Source organism: Thermobia domestica, chromosome 1 (assembly GCF_964235325.1).
Source record: "Thermobia domestica chromosome 1, izTheDome1.hap1.1, whole genome shotgun sequence".
NCBI lineage: Eukaryota > Metazoa > Arthropoda > Insecta > Zygentoma > Lepismatidae > Thermobia > Thermobia domestica.
In genome coordinates, this window is record NC_137454.1 from 141,622,561 (window position 1) to 141,645,560 (window position 23,000).

General features: G+C 35.7%; 1 protein-coding gene across 2 annotated transcripts in view; it reads right to left on the reverse strand.

The window, feature by feature from the left end:
- The window catches only part of Kdm3 (Lysine demethylase 3), a 674,618-nt gene that overhangs the window by 470,987 nt on the left and 180,631 nt on the right, over window positions 1–23,000 (reverse strand). For both annotated transcript variants that reach the window (XM_081763856.1, XM_081763854.1), the window contains exon 2: window positions 22,584–22,751. In XM_081763856.1, coding sequence (XP_081619982.1) covers window positions 22,584–22,751 — 168 coding nt within the window. The remainder of the gene's footprint in view (window positions 1–22,583; window positions 22,752–23,000) is intronic.

Sequence of the window (23,000 nt, forward strand, 5' to 3'; positions counted from 1 at the left end):
AAAAAAAAAGACTATAAAAATGAAAATTTTATAAAATGCACAAAAAACGTAAATACTTTTTGATGGGATACAATAAAGAAATGGGATAAACTATAAAATAATTGGGCGCTGTAAAAGATTCGCTATCCATTATAATCAATCGCGTCAAATGTTCTTATTGTTCTATCATTTAACTTCCCTCCACAAAAAATATTTTTTCTGTATTTTATAAGATTTTTTTAAACTTTGTTTTTGTTTGTTTCATATCAGTTCTTGAAGTCGTAGTTTTGCAAGAGAAACAAAACTAATTACGAACATATCCTGGATGTTATACTGTACTTATAAACTCTAAAGTATATTTGGTTGCATAACAGCAAAGGTTTAGTATAAAACAATACTTTATAATTTTATAGTAAAATGATATGCTACAGCAAAAATTATCTGAAAATATTGTGTTGTAATTAGATTTATTCTGTACAAAATGTGAAGCTCTAGTTCGTATTGGAAATATGTGAAATCAAAGTTGCAAAATTTAACTCCAACATGAAACAGAACAATGGCCTATTAAAAAGCATTGTGAAAAGAGGAGAAAGTCTTTGGCTCTACCAAACCCTTATTAGAGGACTAAGGGTTAAATCATTTCCCACAGTACAAAGTCATACATATTTCATTCTATGAACCAAGTTATGATTAACAGCTATATATATTATGCTTACTGTTGTTTCTACAAATAGAAATATGTTCTGGAATAAAACCCTAGTAGCCCTTTGCTACTTGCGAATAACCTCATGTAGCATCATTGATTTCCATCTCAACTTCATGCCATTTCATGACCTTCAATCTCACGAGGGGACCAATCTTCATCCTTTTGTATTCCAATTAGTCTTTTGTTTAATTAGGCCATTTATAGCGTATCGTTCTTACTCTCAACGAATGGCGCAAATATTCAGTGAATCACATAATTCAGTCTACTACACCTGGCAACCGTTATGAGAATTAGACCCCTCAGGAGATTTAACGGCACCACAGAAACAGTTTTATTACCACGTCAAATCCCAAATAGCGCGACGTCTCGTGTGAGAGGTATTGCAACTTCCCTCATACTCCAAACTTTTCCCTTGTATCCAGCTTGAAATTTCAGCAAAAATTCTAGTATCACGTTTGGCTACACATTAAATCCCTCACTGCCGGGGATGAAAATCAATTGCCCTTCTTAATAGGTCTGTGGAAACTATTTTCACAATTACGACGCTAAAATACGACTATAGTCGACGACTAACTATGAAAACCAGTGAACGTGATGTGGTGGGAACTGCAAATATATATATATATAATCAATTAGTTATCGCTGGGATATGTAAGTCATTAGATACAAGCAATATCCGAACAAAATTAAGGACGTAAAATTAAAGAAAAGCAGTCGCGTTTGAAAATCTAATGGTTTAGTTTCATGAAAACAATATTTTTTTTTCTCCATCTCTGCGAATGTTACACGTACACTTGCAGTAGGAATCACCTTCCATCTATGCGCGACATTCTGACTCTCACACACCTATCCACTATATAAAGTCGTACGTTTTAGGAGCTACATAAAGGGAAATAACTCTCACTCTCTTGACAGAAAATCACAGGTAAATAAATTAAAGATCAAATCTCTGAAAACTTTCATCGTAAAATTCTTTAGTCTAATTTAATCGAAATATATTTACACATTTTTAGATGAGAAGAGCGCCCACTGACTACTCGTTTTGACGATTAGAGTTTTGCGGCATAAAAATATTCTTTAGCAGCAACCCTCAGACGTTACACTGCCACGCAGGCATAACGAAGCCACATAGTCCTTCCCAGTCTCGGACTGGGGGGTATAGGGCTCCGGCAGGAGCCTTACTTGAAGGGCCTCATCTTCCCTTTCCATGTAGCATGTAGGAGCCTCACAAAGTATACTAACAAGGAGAAAGCAGACTTTGGTACATGAACTTTGGGGCCATTTTTTGCAAGGTGTTAGTACAAATTTAAAGAGTTCATGTTACAAACTGGGAGAACGCAATGGCCTAATATAGTAGAGAAGAAGCGTCTTAAAGTTTTCGACTCGCCACATATATCGTACGATGCGCAAGCAACATTAAGTAACAGCGTGGCAGAGTCAGTAGCATCTGCGACTACGTACAAAGGGTCCCGTGTTCGATTCCCGCTGAAGTCAACTTTATTTTTGCTTGAACCAATAAAGTAGCCATTTGTAACTACATGTTTATAATGAATTAAAATAATAGAAATGTTCAAATCAGTTGTAAAATCTTCCAATGTTACACGTTAACTAGCAACAAAATGCAATCTATTTCGTAAATATATTGATATCACAAGTCATACAGAAAGCTGGTCCACATTTATGGAAACGACTTTTTGTCCTCTACACTAGGGCGTAAAGCCGTATTTCACCAGCGGCTGCGCTCGATATGACGACCCTGATTATAAACTATAGCCCGACACCGAAGTTTTCATTGGAGTAGGCTTCTGTTCAGAGAAATCTGATCAAGTTTGGACCACTCCTCCTTGTAAACTTTCCACAAGCAAGTCAATGTGTGTGGGCGACGTAAGGAAATCGCTCGCTTCAAGCACCCGAAAGCACAAAAGTCCATTGGTGCAGCGTCGAGAGACTTGACAGGGATGTCTGAATATGGGATAGCATGATTCCAGTTTCACACGCTTTGCGGGTCATGTATTCCACAGTTGTTCCAACGTGTGGCTGGCTGCTTTTTCTTGATGAATGAAGACTTTCGACACCTCAGTACCATACAACGACGGAGTATGCTGCAGGTATAATGGTTCCAGAACTTGTTGTTGATAGTATGCTGCATTAATTTTCACATTTCATGCAACTCTATGCAGGGGAAGTTTCCCTTTATGGCAAAAACCTGCAACTACCATGAAGCCATGGGGAAACCTTTCTCGGCAATTGGCATGGTTCTTATCATCCTTTGGATGGTAGTAAATGGATCGAACCCGCTTGGAGTTTGACAAATAGATCCACCCCTTGTCTAACGTGACCACATATTTCCATTTGTCACCTGCTAAATACCATTCATAGAGCCGTTTGCAATGGACCCTGCGTTCCCGGATGTGTTTGGCTGTGAGTGTGTGAACACGTGGATTATGCTTCACTTGCAGGCGTAAATCCTGGCTGATTATCCTCTGCACAGTTGATTTGGATCTTCTAACACTCCTGGCAATGTCTCTTTGTGGCGGCGGATTCTCCTGGTTCACTAACTTCTGCACTTGTCGAACCACATTTATTTTACGTTCGGGACGGGGGTATTGTTTTCATGCCACTGTGCGCACACCTGCTTCCTCTGGCACGAATTTTTGTTGCGTTTGAGTGCATTGGCAATACCTTTCTTGGAAATGATGAAACCCTTGGACGAACACTGTTTCACAATTCCACCGTAGCTGTATCCGATGTCGGAAAGAGCGGTAATGTACCCCTCCCAGAATGGGGTCACTTTTGGAGGCATTTTACACTCGGAGCATTTCACTTCCTGCTACCGAATTCTTTACAAAACTGGTTTCTGATTGTTCTGCTGTGCTTACTGTCTATGTGATTCTAGCGCCCCTGGTTGACGTTCCACTTCGTTTCCATAAATGTGGACCGACCGTCTGTATTATGGTTACTACAGTTGCTGTGTAAAAAATGTTCTTGACGCTTCGTGTCTACATGTGTTGACAGTGTGCGAAAACAAGCACTGGAGCAAATGGGACGGAAGGGGGGGGGGTTAGGAGGACATGTTCCTCCAATCTTGGAACTGGGGGACTGTACCCTTATTAATTCGATTTGAAATGTGTTTTTTTGAGGGAAAATATGATGATTTGTGTCCGATTGCCATAAAGAAAAGTAAGATGAAATTGATATCCCGCAGAATAAGCTTCAAATCTGCCCCCTTCCAATGTTTGAAGACAACTCTGCTTCCCTGATCTTCCACAGCATTGTTTTTCAACTTCATAAATATTTCGAACATCGCTTAAAAAATTATGGGAACGGTCTTACCTTTCTGCCCCAATGTTGAAGACAGATTTGCGCCCCTGATTACACGGGAGGTAAAGGGGAAACTTTCTTTGGTTATAGCAACATCCAGTATTAACAAAGGGGATTTCCTTCTCATTCTCCTTGTAATTGTCCCACTGTCAACAGATGTAGACACGAAGCGTCAAGAACATTTTTTACACAACAACTGTGGTAACCACAAAATAACTCGCGATATCAATATATTTACGAAATAGATTACATTTAGTTGCTAGTTAAATGTAACATTGAAAGATTTTACAACTGATTTGAATATTTCTATGGTGTTAATATTCATTATAAACATATGGTGAATTAACATTTTACTTGTAGCCACGAGCGGCTACTTTATTGATTAAAGCAAAAAAATGACTCTAGCGGGAATCGAACCTGGGACCCTTGCCTCGTGAGTCACAGATACTACTGACTCGGATACGCCGTCAGTTGATAACTTTGCGCATCGTACGATATATGCGGCGAGTCGAAAACTAAGACGCTTTTTCTCAGCTATATTAGGTCATTGCGCTCTTTCAGTTTGTAATATCAACACTTTAAATGTGCACTATCATCTTGCAAAAAGTAGCCTCGAAGTTCATTTACCAAAGTCTACTTTCTCCTTACGTCCACCTTATTTTTTTATTTTGCTTATTGCAATGATACTCTATTTCCAAATTTATTTACGCGTAGTAATGGGGGCTCCAGGGTGGAGACCTGTTCTGTTTCTTTATGATGTTGCAATAACATGTCTAACAACTAACAGAGGGCCCCAGTAGGACTTTATTAAAAAAAAAAGTCTCATTTCGGCATTCATGGGGCTCCACTATACATTTAGATAATATAATGCTGGGGCCCCATTCTTCATATTTTTGAAATATATTCTTACTAGGCCACAAACAAAGGGCCCAAAACAGGATTTTATAATATTGTTAGTTTCATTCCAATGATGGGACCCCAAGACTACATTCAATGCGGGGGTCACCGAATTCCGGGGACAGAACAAACTACAACGAGTAAATATTCTGCAACACAGCAGACATGTTTTATCTTACTTTCCAGGTTTACTGTTACTGTATTCACTATTCAATATTATATATTTATTCCGGTAGGGATCCCTGTCCTCCTGCCCTGGCCAGTCCGAGCCTGGTTCTTCTTCCCGGAAAAGAAGGTTATCATCTCTGGTCCTGTTGCTGTCCTGGTCTAATGCAGTTTTAATCCTGGTGGGCTACTTACGAGTATCTTTAGGTCTTCCAGTGTACTCCCTTCTTTTTCCTTCCAGTTCTGTTTGCCTTATGTCGTGGCTTGGTCGTTGAATATATATTACTTCTAGGTTTGTGAAGAATTTATTTCTTTGTAATTCATCTTTTTTGATGGTATGTGTGGTACTGATGGAAGAAGTAAACTGTATACTATGATTTTTGTTGGATACGATGGTGTTTTCTTTCTGAGGCGTAGAACCTTGGATACGATGCGTTGGTTAACAGAAAATGATTACTTCTCTCTGATCTCTTGATGTCTCTTGATATTACTTCTTGATCTTGTGATTCATAGGTCATATGGAGAATCTTTGTCTTTCGGAAAAGTTATAGCAGTCAATACTGATTTAATCCAGCTAATTATTTACTGCATAGCAAATTCAGTGGCTTGTTAGACAAGTAATTTTACTTGTTCGATTATAATTTCTTCTTTTGTTATTTTGCATACTTTTATACAGAGGCGTCATTTAGGGGGGGCAGGAGGGGGCAACTGCACCCAAAAGTTTGAGGATTACATATACTTTAATAGATTGTCTACTAATATACTAGTACTAAACGTGAACGACTAATATCGGTGGTGCTCTTACCCCTCTCAAATGAAATCTGAAATGACGCCCCTGTGTTTTTTTTTTTTTTTTTTTTTTTAAATATTGTGTTTCTATTGGGTTAAAGTGATTTTCTTGAGTCACCTTAGCTTTTCGATTTGCTGCTTCAGTGTTTTGTGCTTCAGCACCCTTTCCTTTCTAAGCCAGTTTGGTTTTGGGATTTGAACGAGTTTTGTAAATATCTGTTTAGGTTAGTGCTCTTGGGGTCCAGACAAGGTGGCTGTAGGACTGACGCTTTGGACGTGTGCTCGCTTCTGTATAACGTTTCTCTGTTTTGAAGGTTGCACGAACATTCTTGCTGAGAGCCTTCGTACAGTGTGAATCGTGTATTTCTTCACCGTTGTAGCAACTTGTTTATTCTCGGATTGAAATGATGCATGTCTGTACTGATAGCATGTCCAAGGCACGAGTCTAGGAACATTTGTAGATTTTCTGCAATTTGTCCATGATAGTAAGGGCATTCTATATGATAATGCTAATTTGTTTAGAATCGCTCCTAAAGAATAATGTAAGCTGAGTTAGTCCAGCTGATAACTTAATTCTTGTTCTGCTGCTGAACTTAACGTTTCAGATGACGAAGAATTCCCATGAGTTGTCAATTGGTACTTGCGGTGGTATCCCTCTGGTGATATGGGTGAAGGTTTCTTCTGTTTGAGTAATGTATCATGATCCTCTAAGAAGTAAGCGTCAGGGATGAATTCTTAAGTTCTGAATGGTCGACGAATCTATTTCTGTCTGGCACATTCTTGAAAAATCTATATAAGAAAGATTGGGTACACAGGAAATAAAGAAGTACTTGCAGTGTACACTAATGTATGTGTGTGTTCCAAAAAATTTGTATACAAATGGATCAGCACTTCAATAATGGATGAACATGCACAATCGACAACAAACATCCAAGTCATTCAGCTGCAGTTGTAACTGAAAGCACAATTCGGAATACGTAAGACATAATCCGTGCTTACCAATGAGTGCAAAAGCATTTCTTTATTTACTTCCTAGTACGTGACCAATTTTTTTGGTGCACAAAGATTCGCACTACTGCACGCGGCTCTTCCCCGTGAACTCACGTAATACAACCACCTTGTTAAACGTGATCCATTTTACTAACCATGACATGCAGTAATCTCACTTTCGTGCTGCTTTCTCGCCCATTGCTATTGCTATTAACCGACAGAACATGTGCGCTGACTTTGTGCAGATTTTGCAACTTAAACATTTTTTAACGAAACTTCACCAATGCCGTCTTACAGAAACCTATCTAACATGTGGACGAGGAGTTTGAATCGAAACACCTTTGTTACCTTGAAACTAATTCCTTGAAACTAACCTTAGTGATTTTCAATAAATGGTGTTAATCTACTCCTCCGGTACGAGAACGTAATTTTGCCAGCCTCAGCCAGAAACAAAACAAACAAAAAAGAGAAAAGTTTTGGCAGAAGTCATTCATGGAGAGACGGCTAAAGAATTTATGACATAAGATGAATCAATCACATTTAGGAGCCAGAAACAGGTTTGATTGTCGTGGCTGGGAAAACTCGAGAAGATAAAATTAATTTGCTTGAAACTGGGTGAATATACTATCTTGGAATACACGAAATATACAAATGAACAAATAAATTAAAATGATATAAAATAAAAATAAAAAATTAATTAGATTTCGATTTTGGAAAAAAAAAATTGTGGGAACTAACTGTGAAAATCGAAGGGTTTATCGCCTTGTCAAGGATAAATCGGCCTTCCATCAGTGACATCAACTAGTTTTATTTCTGATCGTCTTCGTAGTACGCGAATTTTGACACGAAGCTGAACATCTACCTAGTATGTTTAGCACAGTCAAAGGTTAGGATATACAGCGTTTTATAACACAAAGACTCCCTGCTTTGAGGCGGGTCTGAAATTGTGACCCAGTGTTCTGGACATCAGTGCTCTAACACTTACCTCTACCATTTCTTCTTGTTTTTGATCTTACAGTAGTTGTTAATAAGATGATGTACGAAACTGTAAACTCAGATACTTTAAACGAACTAAATAGTAATATAAGAACAAAGGAAATCTCAGGTGAGGTTTTCGATTTTACACTAATGCCATTTGTATGGGAATTACGGTATATAACATTTGAATTCAAACGGTCGCTGTTCATCTGAATTATCTGTAGAAGTAGGCGCTTTCATTTTCGAATTACTTAACAAGTTTCAATATACACAGAAAACAATGTCAAAGCAAACCGTAACGCATAACTAATAATATGTTTACGTCTAACAATGGATCTTTGCATGAAATACAGGGTGTAAAGTTCCAAGTGGTGGATGTCAATATGCAGAGAGAGACAAACGTAGGTTCGTCGAGAACATCACAGGAAGTATTCAAAATGTCTGGCATGGACAGCAACGCAAACATGACAACGCCGGATCATTGATTGGCGAACCCGTTTGAAGATACTCCGGTTATGGCCAACATAACAGAATACGCTTTCGAAAGTCGTTGACATCGTTGACAGGAGTAGCATACACAACACTTTTGATGTGTTCTCACAGATACAAATTCAGCGGATTTAGATCCGGAGATCAGGCAAGCCAATACACTCGATTCCCACGCCTGATCAAACGTCTTGGAAGTTGTTGTTCTACCACCGCCGGATATTCACACTGAAGTGCATGGGAGTCTCGTCATGCATGTATTACGTGTTGCGGTGAATCGCTAGGGCAACATTTTCCGGTAAATTGGGCAGTGTATCCTGCAGGATCAAATACTGCATTCCGTTTAGTCTTCGGGGTAGCATGTATGGACCGATCAGTTGATTATGAGCAATATCACCACACCATACACTGAGTCCAAACTGGTGTTGATGAGTGACAACCTTACTAAGGGAATGCGCATCTGCCTACGCGCGTGTGTGTTATGCATGTAGTTGATAAACGTGGCCTCGTCAGTGAACACTTGGTAGTTGTCTGTTGAAACACAATGCTAGTTGTCTGTTGAATGAGCTATTGGCAGAATGCTTCATGTGGTTGGAAATCCACTTCTGTCAGACCTTGTACCCTCTGCAGGTGGTGAGTACAAGGTATTTTCATGTAACCGACCCCACACAGTAATGTGATTAACATGCATTTCACTTCTAAGTTTCCTCGTACTCGTACCTAACTTATTGTCTAAAGCTTCTAACACACGTTCGTTCATAACAGGTGTTCATACACGTCGGTCGATAAGCATCCATATGAGCACATGATGGTTGCTGTCCGTTAGGAAAACGCTCCTGATATAGTCGTGCTGCTTCACGCCCACTGCCATCTGCACGACCGCACATGAATAGCATGTCGGCCTGTTCACGTTTGAATAACACACCATGTATTAGTCGAGCACTGCCACTTACTCTACTGAACACTTGTAGCAAAGTGGTCGCAATAATATACTGTAAGAATCTTGAACACAAACGCTAACTGTGTGTGTGAACTACATATTGAACACCATCGCTACCTCTAGACTTTCTACAATAGACAGCCATCTCTAAGCTTATTGGTTTTCCGAAATCCACTGCTTCGAACTTTCTGTTCCCATGCTTTCGGCCTAAGCTAATTCTGCCAATATACTGTATATTCACAGGACCTTTTTTGCTTATTTAGGTATCAGGAATCACCTCTCGACGTTTGTTACATTAATTAAGTTATACACTTATTAATTTGGAACTTAGCGTCCCGTTCAGCACAGAGGCTATATAAGACATGGACCTATAGCTTAACTGAAATTCGAACCACATCAGCTCCCACCAAACTGAACGTGGGTCTCTTCAGCCGACAAGCAAGGAGAAAAAAATACTATAAATTTTTAAACGAATCTAAAAGTGGACTCAATTTTATAAGTAACAGCACTTGCCGATGTCATAATAGCTGTTGAGGCGACGATAGTTCGTTGTATGATAGTGCAGCGAGGTGGAAAAGAAATGTTCAAACCAGACACATCTCCCATAAACAGGTACGTAACGGCCCAGAAGATTCTCCAACCACGAATGAACATGGTGAAGAATGTTAAGGCCCTCGTTCTCAAAGGCACATGAAAAATCATTAAAGTGGTCGTGAGTGAAACTGGTGTTTGTTACTTTTATGATGGTGTGTGGAAAATAATGCAGTATTAGTTTCTCGCTTCCTGACCTTACCTAAGAAGCGAGCCTAACATAAACTTAAGTAGTGGATGTTGGTTGTCTAAGCACGAATAATATACCTGTGCACTCCTTATGATCCACTTATACATAATTGTAAACTAGGGATGTGGTTTACTGAGGTTGAAAATGGGAACAATTAAAGGGGACCTGGAGTCTACATGCTCTACATACGATAAAACAGTTGTGTTTCACTCGTTTCCGAAAGGATTTACTGGAATGGAGAGGGAAGATTTAGTTATGAGTAAAAAGAAACTGTACATTAGATAACTCTCTGCAACTGTTTTCTTAGATGGAGAAACAAAAGGAAAAGGCATGAATGAACATTACGCGAAAGAGATTTAAAAAGACCGGAGGCTTTCGAAATATGGGTGTGGAGAAGAGTAGAGAGAATTAGCTGGATCGAATTGAATAAGAAAATGTTAGGAATAGTAGGGGAGAAAAAATTAGATGTGACTGAACTGGTGAAGAAATAGCTTGGGACACTGGCTAAGAAGAAACTGTACGAGAGACGTGCTAGAAGAAATGATGACATAAAAAAGAGGGAAAAGGGGAAAGAGGCTACAGTTAATGTACGGTGTTAAGGGTCTTCACTAGAGCGAAATTAAACTACCGCTAATTTTAGAGTTTTCCTGTAATATTTTCAAAACAAATAAAAATATTCGAAAAGCAGAAAACGTAGTGAACTAGACAATACGATTTTGCATGTGATACCTTTACCACAACTCACCTACCTGCTTTTGGTATGCCGCTATTTACAGAACCCGCAAAAAGAGCTAAATTTATCTACAGTTCCAAATCGAAAACAGATAGATGAGTTGTGATAACGGTATCACATGCAAAATCGTATTGTCTAGTTCACTGCGTTTCTGCTTTTCGAATATTTTTATTTGTTTTGAAGATATTACAGAAAAAAACTAAAATTAGCGATAGTTTAATTTTGCTGTAGTGAAGACTCTTAAACCAGGAAATTCCTACTTGATCAAGTTAGTTCAAGACCGTAATGCATTGAAGCTTCTCAGTTTGTGGCAAGTGATCTGCTAATAATGACAGAATATTTATGATAATCACCATCATCATCTTCCTTGAAGAAGAAGACGAAAATAAAATATTACATTCTTTTGGTTGTTAACACTGAGTTAGTAGTAACTCCCACTGTTGTACGTAAGTAGTAGAAAATGGATCGATCTGGCTCAGTTTTAGCCAACTCACAAGCCCCTGGGAAAATGACCACCATGCACCGTGAGCCCACGGTCTTTTACGACCTCCATTTTAGGGGTGAATTTGTTCCCTTTTATGACCACTTTTTAGGGGGTGTATTCGTTCTCTTTTACGACCTCCATTTTAGGGGGGTGAACTCATTCCCTTTTATGAGCATATTTTTCAACCCCTACGAACACATAGCAGAACATCAGACTACGTAACATAACGAACATACAGAAGAGCAAATTGAACTCGTTCCCTTTTATGAACACTTTTTCAGGGGTGAACTCGTTCCCTTTTTCAACCCCTATTTTAACATAGGAGATAACACATAACATTACGAACACATAGAAGAGAAGATAACACATAACACTACGTAACACACAGCAGAACAGATAACACAAAAGAGTACGTAACATAACAAGGGTGTATTCATTCTCTTTTATGAACATATTTTTCAACCCCTATTTTAACATAGGAGATAACACATAAGATTACGAACACATAGCAGAACATCGGACTACGTAACATAACGAACATACAGCAGAGCAGATTGAACTCGTTCCCTTTTATGAGCAAATTTTTCAACCCCTATTTTAACATAGGAGATAACACATAAGATTACGAACACATAGAAGAGAAGATAACACATAACACTACGTAACACACAGCACAACAGATAACACATAGCACAGCTAATAAAAGAGCATGGCGTATTTTCCAACCCCTATTTTAAGATAACAGAAATTACGAACACATAGAAGAGCAGATAACACATAACATAGCAAGGGTGAACTCGTTCTCTTTTATGAGCATATTTTCCAACCCCTATTTCAACATGACAGAGACTACGAAACATGGCGGACATAGCACAGGGGGTGTATTCATTTTCTCCACCCCTAATTGAACATAGCAGAAATTACACTGAGAGTACGTAACACACAAAAACCTCCATTTTAAGGGTGGACTCGTTCTCTTTTATAATTACTTTTCCAACCCCTATTTTAAGACAATGAATACCTATGTAACATAGCGATTGGATAAGCTCTTTGAACCGATTTGGATGAAACTAGGCATATGGGGGTTTTCGACCATGCTGAGTACGAATATCATACATATTTTTACCTGGGTCCTATAGTTTATGTGGCATACGCCCTTTTTATGACAATTTTAACCGATTTGGGTGAAACTTGGTATATGAGGGTTTTCGGACATGCTGATTACAAATATCATACTTATTTTTATCTGGGTCTGATAGTTTATGTGGGATACGCCTTTGTATGATACTTAAAACCTAATAACTCGAAAACGGAGCCAAATATCGAAGTGGTGTTTCCACATTTAGCAATAGGTCATCAGGTACTACAAGTTCCAAAATTAGTGGTCATCGAGGTCAAAGGTCAAAATACTTAAAACCCAATCACTCGTAAAATGCGCCACATATTGAGGTGCTGTTTCCACATTTAGTAATTGGTCATCAAATACTACAAGTTCCAAAAATAATGACCATCGAGGTCAAAGGTCAAAATACTTAAAACCCAATAACTTGAAAACGAAGCAACGTATTGAAGTGCTGTTTCCAAATCTAGTAACTGGTCATCAACTACTACAAGTTCCAAAATAGATACCATCGCGGTCAAAGGTCAAAATATTAAAAAACCTAATAACTCGAAAATGGAGCCACATATTGAGATGCTGTTTCCACATATAGTAATTGATCATCAACTACTACAAGTTCCAAAATAATGACCATCGAGGTCAAAGGTTAACATACTTAAAAACTAATAACACGAAAGTGGATCCACATACTGAGGTGGTGTTTCCACATTTAGCAAGAAGTCATCAACTACTACAAGTTCCAAAATAGTGGCCATCGAGGTCAAAGGTCAACATACTTAAAACCAAATAACTCTTAAATGGATCCACATATTGAGGTGCTGTTTCCAAATCTAGTAACTGGTTATCAACTACTACAAGTTCCAAAATAATGATCATCGAGGTCAAAGGTCAAAGTACTTAAAACCTAATAACACGAAAACTGAGCCACATATTGAGGTGCTGTTTCCACATTTAGTAATCGACCACCAACTACTACAAGTTCCAAAATAGATACCATCGCGGTCAAAGGTCGAAATACTTAAAACCTAATATCTCTTAAATGGATCCACATATTGAGGTGCTATTGTCACATTTAGTAATTGGTCATCAACCACTGCAAGTTCCGAAAAATAATGAACGCCCAATGAAGCAATGAATGCGAATAACTCTTAAACAGAGCAACGTTTTGAGGTGCTGTTTTCAAATCTAGTAATACGTCATCAACTACTACATGTTCTGAAAACACTGACCATGGAGGTTAAAGGTCAAATATTTAAGCTTTAATAACTTTAAACAGAGCCTGTGTGACCTATTCAGTTTTTTACCAAGCAGAGAGAAGTGAAGAATGAAAGAATATGACTGGTTTATTTGCTATTTTACTAACGAGGAATGCCATTTTGTACTACTCAAACAAACGAAGGAATAAATTTGTATTAACATAAGAAAAGCGAAAAATGCTCATTTTAATTAAACGAATTAATAAATTTATACTAACTAGGAAAAAAAGCGAAGAAGGACTATTTTGTACTACTCCAATAAACGAAGAAGTATTCAGTTTTGTACCAACTAGAAAAACAGACCGAAGGAGGACCATGTTAACTATTTAAATAAACATAGGAATAAATTTGTACACCGAGGAAAAGCAAAGAACCAACCAACCAACTGGAAAAGTGAAGAAGAGCCACTTCAACAATCTTAGAATTTTATATCATTAGGTACTGTTTAAACAAACGAGAAATGACAATTTTAACTAGCTCAGAATTTATGTAACAAAAGAACAAATTTGAATGTTCTGTTTTTGTATCAAACCAGAAAAAACCTAAGAAGGATCATTTTAACAAGTTCATAATTTCTGTACTTTTTCGTGCTATTCAAGTGAAAGAAAGAAATAATTTGTGTCCTCAAAAATGAAAGTTCAATTTAACTAGCTGAGTATTTTATATCATCTTGTAGTATTTAAATATACGAAGAAAGCGAACATGGACCATTTTACTCAAATTTGGATGAAGTATTTATATTTGTATGAACCAGAAAAAAATGAAGAAGGTCCGTTTTGACTAGTTCAATATTTCTGTACAATTTTGTACTACCCAAATAATCACAAGAAAATCAAAGAAGGGTCATTTTAACTAGATCAGCATTTTATACCTTTTTGTGCTATTCAAATAATAGAGGGAACAAATTTCAGTGGTCTATTTTATTTTTGTACCAATCAGAAGAAAAGCAAAGATATGCCATTCTCAGACTTTTATACCATTTTACTACTCAAACAAACAATGAAGTATTTAGTTTTGTACGAACCAGAAAAATTTGCTTGGATTATTTCCTTAGGTACCAACTGGAAAAAGTGAAGGGCCATTATTCAAATAAACGAAGGAATACCAGAAAAAAATAAGTGAAGAATGAATAAAATTTAGGTGGATTATTTTCTTTTGTACCAACTGAAAAAGAGAAGAAGAGCTACTTTAACTAGCTCATTATGTACTGTTTAAGGAAACGAAAATTGACCATTATGTAACTTTTGAACTACTGAAATGTTCTATTTTTGTATCAATCAGAAAAACCGGAAGAAGGATAATTTTAACAAGTTGATAATTTCTGTAACGAAAGAATAATTTCGATGTTCTACTTTTTATACCAACGAGAAAAAAATGAACTAGCTGAATATACGAAATAATAAATTTAAGTGACCTATTCAATTTTGTACCAATGAGAAATGGCTCAGCAAAAGGCGAAGAAGGACTATTTTATATAATTTTACTACTCAAATAAACAATGAAGTATTTAGTTTTGTGCCACCAAGAAAACAAATTGCACCATTTTGAAGTATTCAAATAAACAAAGGAATAAATTTGAGTGACTTATAATTTGTGTCAACTCTAAAATCAATTAAACGAAGTAATGCATTTGAAAAACCGAAGTTGAGTATTTTATAGCATTTTGTATATTTCAACAAACAAAGGAATAAGCAAAAAAGGATCATTTTATATCATTTTAAACTAGTCTATTTAATTTTGTAGCAATCAAAGGATTTTCACGAAAGAACAAAATTATACTAATCAGAAAAAGCGAAGAAGACCCATTTTAACTAACTGAAAATTTCTGTACCTTTTTGTAATATTTAAACAAACGATGGGGTAAATTTGAGTGACCTGTTTTTTATACTAACTAGAAAAATCGAAGAAGGTCCAATTTCGCTAACTCAGAATTTATATACCTTTATACTAGCTCAATGAACGAAAGAACAAATTTGGGTGTTCTACTTTTTTATACCAAACAAGGAAGAACCATTTTGTACTACTCAAATAAACGAAAGAAAAAGCGAAAAAAGACCTTTTTAACTAGCGCAGAATTTCTGTAACAAGAAAGAAAAGCAAAGATATGCCATTTTAAATATAAGTGATCTATTCCATTTTGTACCAAGGAGAAATGCCATTAACTTAGAATTTCTAGTGCATGTTGTATTATTTAAACAAAACGAAGGGCTAAATTTGAGAAAGCGAACATGAACCATTTTACTCAAATTTGAATGGAGTATTTAGCTTTGTATGAACCAGAAAGAAAAGTAAAGAAGAAACGTTTTAACTAACTCAGATCTTTATACCATTTTGTACTACTTTTTGTACCAATCAGAAGAAAATCAAAGAAGGGTCATTTTAACTAGCCAAGCAGAAAAAAGGAAAGAATTAACACTTTGTACTAACCAGAAAAGGAGAAGAAAGATCAGCATTCTATACTTTTTGTGTAATTTATTGGGGTGTCCTATTTCTTTTTTTTACCAACGAGAACCATTTTTAACTGACTTAGAATTTTATACCTTTTCGAAAAATTTGTATCAAATCGAAAAAAGCAAGGAAATACCATTTTAAATAGCTCAGCATGTTATAGCTTTTTGTGTTTTTGGTCTACCCAATTTAAACAAACAAAGGAATAAATTTGTGTGACCTATTCACTTTTATAGCAAGCAGAAAAAGGAAAGAATAAATTTGAGTGGCTTAAGCAAAGAAGGTCAATGTTAACTAGCCTATTGAAGAATGAATAAATTTTGTTTGCAATTAAAAAAGCGGAGAAGGTCTAGTTTCTGTACCAACCATAGAAAAACAAATTTGTTTGACCTATTCACTTTTATAGCAAGCAGAAAAAGCACGAAAAAAAGGGGAGAAGGTTCATTATAACAAGCTAGGTATTTTTATACCATTTTGTATTATTTTTGTGTCATCCAGAGAACAATTTCAATTGCCTCTCCCTGACAAATCAGTTGCCAGAGTCCAATGTTTGTAATATTACAATACTACAAATTGATCCATTTATCAGTTAAAGTTCTTCTATTCATTCACAATCAAACGTATATGCTACAGTTCATTTACAGAATTAAATAATTGTTTATATTTCTCTAAAAACATTTCTACTACTTTGTTGATATAATAATCACACACTGTAATGTATTCATATACCAGATTAAATTTTTTCTTCAAAGTATAAGTGTTCTTAATATTACAACTTTTAAAATGCTTCTTTATATAAAGTTTATAGATTTTTTCTCTCATTTCACGTTTAATTAAGATCGTCCACACCTTTTGCAATAAATCGTAATCATGCTGCAGCAAACAGTTGCGATCTTTTTCATTTTCATTACGTTTAGAACATGCTTCACATAATAATACTGAATTAGGTGTATACTCATTAAATAATTGTATAACACATGTATCACTAATAGTTTCACTAGTACAGTCGCACTCATTAGCTTCCAGTTCAAAACAGGTAATATTTGAAACACTGTCATCATCACTTTCCGGGAGTATTTCATCATTATATCTATTATATCATCTAAAATAATACACATCTTCTATTTCCTGTGTTGGATATATGATTCTCACTTTATCACGTAATTCATCTGGCAAATCGGGGTCAGAAGGGTGAATTAACAGTATAGGTTTTTCGTTTTCACGCTGAATTTCTTTTTCTCTAGGTGAAATATAAACAATTTCTATGCTAGTCATTTTTCTGCTCTTCAGCAAAAACAAATCAAGTGTGATACATCTATTTATATACCTACAATGAAAGCATTCTATACATTCTCCGTGTTTAATAATATGTTTCAAGCAATATAAAACATCATGATGTATGTTCTATTATTTTCCAAATATACTCTATAAACTTATATTCCATTATAATAAAATATATAAATGCAAAAATATATATTTGTCTTTTTGACTTAGACGAGTAAGGAAAGTTCTAAAAAATAATTGAATCGTTGAACAATAGGCAGTACCTTACAACCTTCACTATACTAGGAATACAAATGTTAAATATCTGCAACAACATGGAACTTTGAAAACTTCTCTTACTTTGATATAATCTCTTCTTCTGCTGTGATTCAAAATGGTCAAGTATGTTGTTACGTTAATTGCTATGTAGTCTGTTCTACACAATTATGACTCAAATTTAGCCCTTCGTTTTGTTTAAATAATACAACATGCACTAGAAATTCTAAGTTAATGGCATTTCTCCTTGGTACAAAATGGAATAGATCACTTATATTTATCCCTTCGTTTTGTTTAAATAGTTAAAATGGCATATCTTTGCTTTTCTTTCTTGTTACAGAAATTCTGCGCTAGTTAAAAAGGTCTTTTTTCGCTTTTTCTTTCGTTTATTTGAGTAGTACAAAATGGTTCTTCCTTGTTTGGTATAAAAAAGTAGAACACCCAAATTTGTTCTTTCGTTCATTGAGCTAGTATAAAGGTATATAAATTCTGAGTTAGCGAAATTGGACCTTCTTCGATTTTTCTAGTTAGTATAAAAAACAGGTCACTCAAATTTACCCCATCGTTTGTTTAAATAGTACAAAAAGGTACAGAAATTTTCAGTTAGTTAAAATGGGTCTTCTTCGCTTTTTCTGATTAGTATAATTTTGTTCTTTCGTGAAAATCCTTTGATTGCTACAAAATTAAATAGACTAGTTTAAAATGATATAAAATGATCCTTTTTTGCTTATTCCTTTGTTTGTTGAAATATACAAAATGCTATAAAATACTCAACTTCGGTTTTTCAAATGCATTACTTCGTTTAATTGATTTTAGAGTTGACACAAATTATAAGTCACTCAAATTTATTCCTTTGTTTATTTGAATACTTCAAAATGGTGCAATTTGTTTTCTTGGTGGCACAAAACTAAATACTTCATTGTTTATTTGAGTAGTAAAATTATATAAAATAGTCCTTCTTCGCCTTTTGCTGAGCCATTTCTCATTGGTACAAAATTGAATAGGTCACTTAAATTTATTATTTCGTATATTCAGCTAGTTCATTTTTTTCTCGTTGGTATAAAAAGTAGAACATCGAAATTATTCTTTCGTTACAGAAATTATCAACTTGTTAAAATTATCCTTCTTCCGGTTTTTCTGATTGATACAAAAATAGAACATTTCAGTAGTTCAAAAGTTACATAATGGTCAATTTTCGTTTCCTTAAACAGTACATAATGAGCTAGTTAAAGTAGCTCTTCTTCTCTTTTTCAGTTGGTACAAAAGAAAATAATCCACCTAAATTTTATTCATTCTTCACTTATTTTTTTCTGGTATTCCTTCGTTTATTTGAATAATGGCCCTTCACTTTTTCCAGTTGGTACCTAAGGAAATAATCCAAGCAAATTTTTCTGGTTCGTACAAAACTAAATACTTCATTGTTTGTTTGAGTAGTAAAATGGTATAAAAGTCTGAGAATGGCATATCTTTGCTTTTCTTCTGATTGGTACAAAAATAAAATAGACCACTGAAATTTGTTCCCTCTATTATTTGAATAGCACAAAAAGGTATAAAATGCTGATCTAGTTAAAATGACCCTTCTTTGATTTTCTTGTGATTATTTGGGTAGTACAAAATTGTACAGAAATATTGAACTAGTCAAAACGGACCTTCTTCATTTTTTTCTGGTTCATACAAATATAAATACTTCATCCAAATTTGAGTAAAATGGTCCATGTTCGCTTTCTTCGTATATTTAAATACTACAAGATGATATAAAATACTCAGCTAGTTAAATTGAACTTTCATTTTTGAGGACACAAATTATTTCTTTCTTTCACTTGAATAGCACGAAAAAGTACAGAAATTATGAACTTGTTAAAATGATCCTTCTTAGTTTTTTTTCTGGTTTGATACAAAAACAGAACATTCAAATTTGTTCTTTTGTTACATAAATTCTGAGCTAGTTAAAATTGTCATTTCTCGTTTGTTTAAACAGTACCTAATGATATAAAATTCTAAGGTTGTTGAAGTGGCTCTTCTTCACTTTTCCAGTTGGTTGGTTGGTTCTTTGCTTTTCCTCGGTGTACAAATTTATTCCTATGTTTATTTAAATAGTTAACATGGTCCTCCTTCGGTCTGTTTTTCTAGTTGGTACAAAACTGAATACTTCTTCGTTTATTGGAGTAGTACAAAATAGTCCTTCTTCGCTTTTTTTCCTAGTTAGTATAAATTTATTAATTCGTTTAATTAAAATGAGCATTTTTCGCTTTTCTTATGTTAATACAAATTTATTCCTTCGTTTGTTTGAGTAGTACAAAATGGCATTCCTCGTTAGTAAAATAGCAAATAAACCAGTCATATTCTTTCATTCTTCACTTCTCTCTGCTTGGTAAAAGTTATTAAAGCTTAAATATTTGACCTTTAACCTCCATGGTCAGTGTTTTCAGAACATGTAGTAGTTGATGACGTATTACTAGATTTGAAAACAGCACCTCAAAACGTTGCTCTGTTTAAGAGTTATTCGCATTCATTGCTTCATTGGGCGTTCATTATTTTTTTGGAACTTGCAGTGGTTGATGACCAATTACTAAATGTGACAATAGCACCTCAATATGTGGATCCATTTAAGAGATATTAGGTTTTAAGTATGTTGACCTTTGACCTTGATGGCCACTATTTTGGAACTTGTAGTAGTTGATGACCTCTTGCTAAATGTGGAAACACCACCTCAGTATGTGGATCCATTTTCGAGTAATTAGGGTTTAAGTATGTTGACCTTTGACCTCGATGGTCATTATTTTGGAACTTGTAGTAGTTGATGACCAATTACTATATGTGGAAACAGCATCTCAATATGTGGCTCCATTTTCGAGTTATTAGGTTTTAAGTATTTTGACCTTTGACCGCGATGGTATCTATTTTGGAACTTGTAGTAGTTGGTGGTCGATTACTAAATGTGGAAACAGCACCTCAGTATGTGGATCCATTTTCGAGTTATTATGTTTTAAGTACTTTGACCTTTGACCGCGATGGTATCTATTTTGGAACTTGTAGTAGTTGATGACCTATTACTCAATGTGGAAACAGCACCTGAGTATGTGGATCCATTTTCCAGTTATTAGGTTTTAAGTACTTTGACCTTTGACCTCGATGGCGACTAATTTTGGAACTTGTAGTAGTTGATGACCAGTTACTAGATTTGGAAACAGCACCTCAATATGTGGCTCAGTTTTCGTGTTATTAGGTTTTAAGTATTTTGACCTTTGACCTCGATGACCACTAATTTTGGAACTTGTAGTACCTGATGACCTATTGCTAAATGTGGAAACACCACTTCGATATTTGGCTCCGTTTTCGAGTTATTAGGTTTTAAGTGTCATACAAAGGCGTATCCCACATAAACTATCAGACCCAGATAAAAATAAGTATGATATTTGTAATCAGCATGTCCGAAAACCCTCATATACCGAGTTTCACCCAAATCGGTTAAAATTGTCATAAAAAGGGCGTATGCCACATAAACTATAGGACCCAGGTAAAAATATGTATGATATTCGTACTCAGCATGGTCGAAAACCCCCATATGCCTAGTTTCATCCAAATCGGTTCAAAGAGCGTATCCAATCGCTATGTTACATAGGTATTCATTGTCTTAAAATAGGGGTTGAAAAAGTAATTATAAAAGAGAACGAGTCCACCCTTAAAATGGAGGTTTTTGTGTGTTACGTACTCTCAGTGTAATTTCTGCTATGTTCAATTAGGGGTGGAGAAAATGAATACACCCCCTGTGCTATGTCCGCCATGTTTCGTAGTCTCTGTCATGTTGAAATAGGGGTTGGAAAATATGCTCATAAAAGAGAACGAGTTCATCCTTGCTATGTTATGTGTTATCTGCTCTTCTATGTGTTCGTAATTTCTGTTATCTTAAAATAGGGGTTGGAAAATACGCCATGCTCTTTTATTAGCTGTGCTATGTGTTATCTGTTGTGCTGTGTGTTACGTAGTGTTATGTGTTATCTTCTCTTCTATGTGTTCGTAATCTTATGTGTTATCTCCTATGTTAAAATAGGGGTTGAAAAAGTGCTCATAAAAGGGAACGAGTACACCCCTTAAAATGGAGGTCGTAAAAGAGAACGAGTCTTATGTGTTTTCTGCTCTGCTGTGTGTTACGTAGTGTTATGTGTTATCTGTTCTTCTATGTGTTCGTAATCTTATGTGTTATCTCCTATGTTAAAATACGGGTTGAAAAATATGCTCATAAAAGAGAATGAATTCACCCCTGAAAAAGTGTTCATAAAAGGGTACGAGTTCAATCTGCTCTGCTGTATGTTCGTTATGTTACGTAGTCTGATGTTCTGTTATGTGTTCGTAGGGGTTGAAAAATATGCTCATAAAAGGGAACGAGTTCACCCCCTAAAATGTGCTCGTAAAAGAGAACGAATACACCCCCTAAAAAGTGGTCATAAAAGGGAACGAATTCACCCCTAAAATGGAGGTCGTAAAAGGCCGTGGGCTCACGGTGCACGGTGGTCATTTTCCCAGTGGCTTGTGAGTTGGCTAAAACTGATCCAGATCGATCCATTTTCTACTACTTACGTACAGTAGATCTCTCAGTGATTTTAAATTTCAAGTTATTTCACTGTCTTGAGATACCAATGTGAATAGTACAATACTGAAAATGCACAGAAAATTTTGATTTCTGGGACGGTGGGGATTCGAATCTCCATCTTCCACTTGCTGGATGGATACTTTACCATACATTTGAGTATCCCACGGGATCACAAGTTTTCTATTTTGTTGCTACTTTCTTTGATTTCATCTAATGAAACAACTGTCAAAAGTACGATATTTGATAATATATTCAGTTCAACTGAATCTATATTTAAAAACAAAAATCAAATCTCAGATGTTGAATACAAGAACAGCGGTGGAATTACTTCCTTTCCTGTAATTATTACGTAACAACCTAACTATGTTCTTTGAACTTACCAAGGCGGGCCAGAGGACTTTCGATTTCCCTCTGTCAGCTGTAAAAGGATCTTCGCGATTCGTCCAAACGAGAGTATCTTCAACTAGGAACAGATAGAAGAGCCGATCTTTGTATATACTAATCCACTCTCGTCTATGCCACTCCACGTCGTCATACTCAACTAGCACCTGGAAAATAAATAACAGAACATTAGTGTCAACTCCAAATATCATGCTGCAGTCATGTTACAATTACCATAAATTAATAAACAATAAACTGTTTGATGAGAATGCCATTCTTACCGTGGGTGATTTTTTTTTTTTTTTTTTTTTTTTTTTACGGAAAGAGGGATTAAAAATGGAACAGAGCCAAACTTTTAGTAGCTACTAAAGGTGTGTAGCAATAGATGTTATTCAATTCTCCATTACCTGTTATGC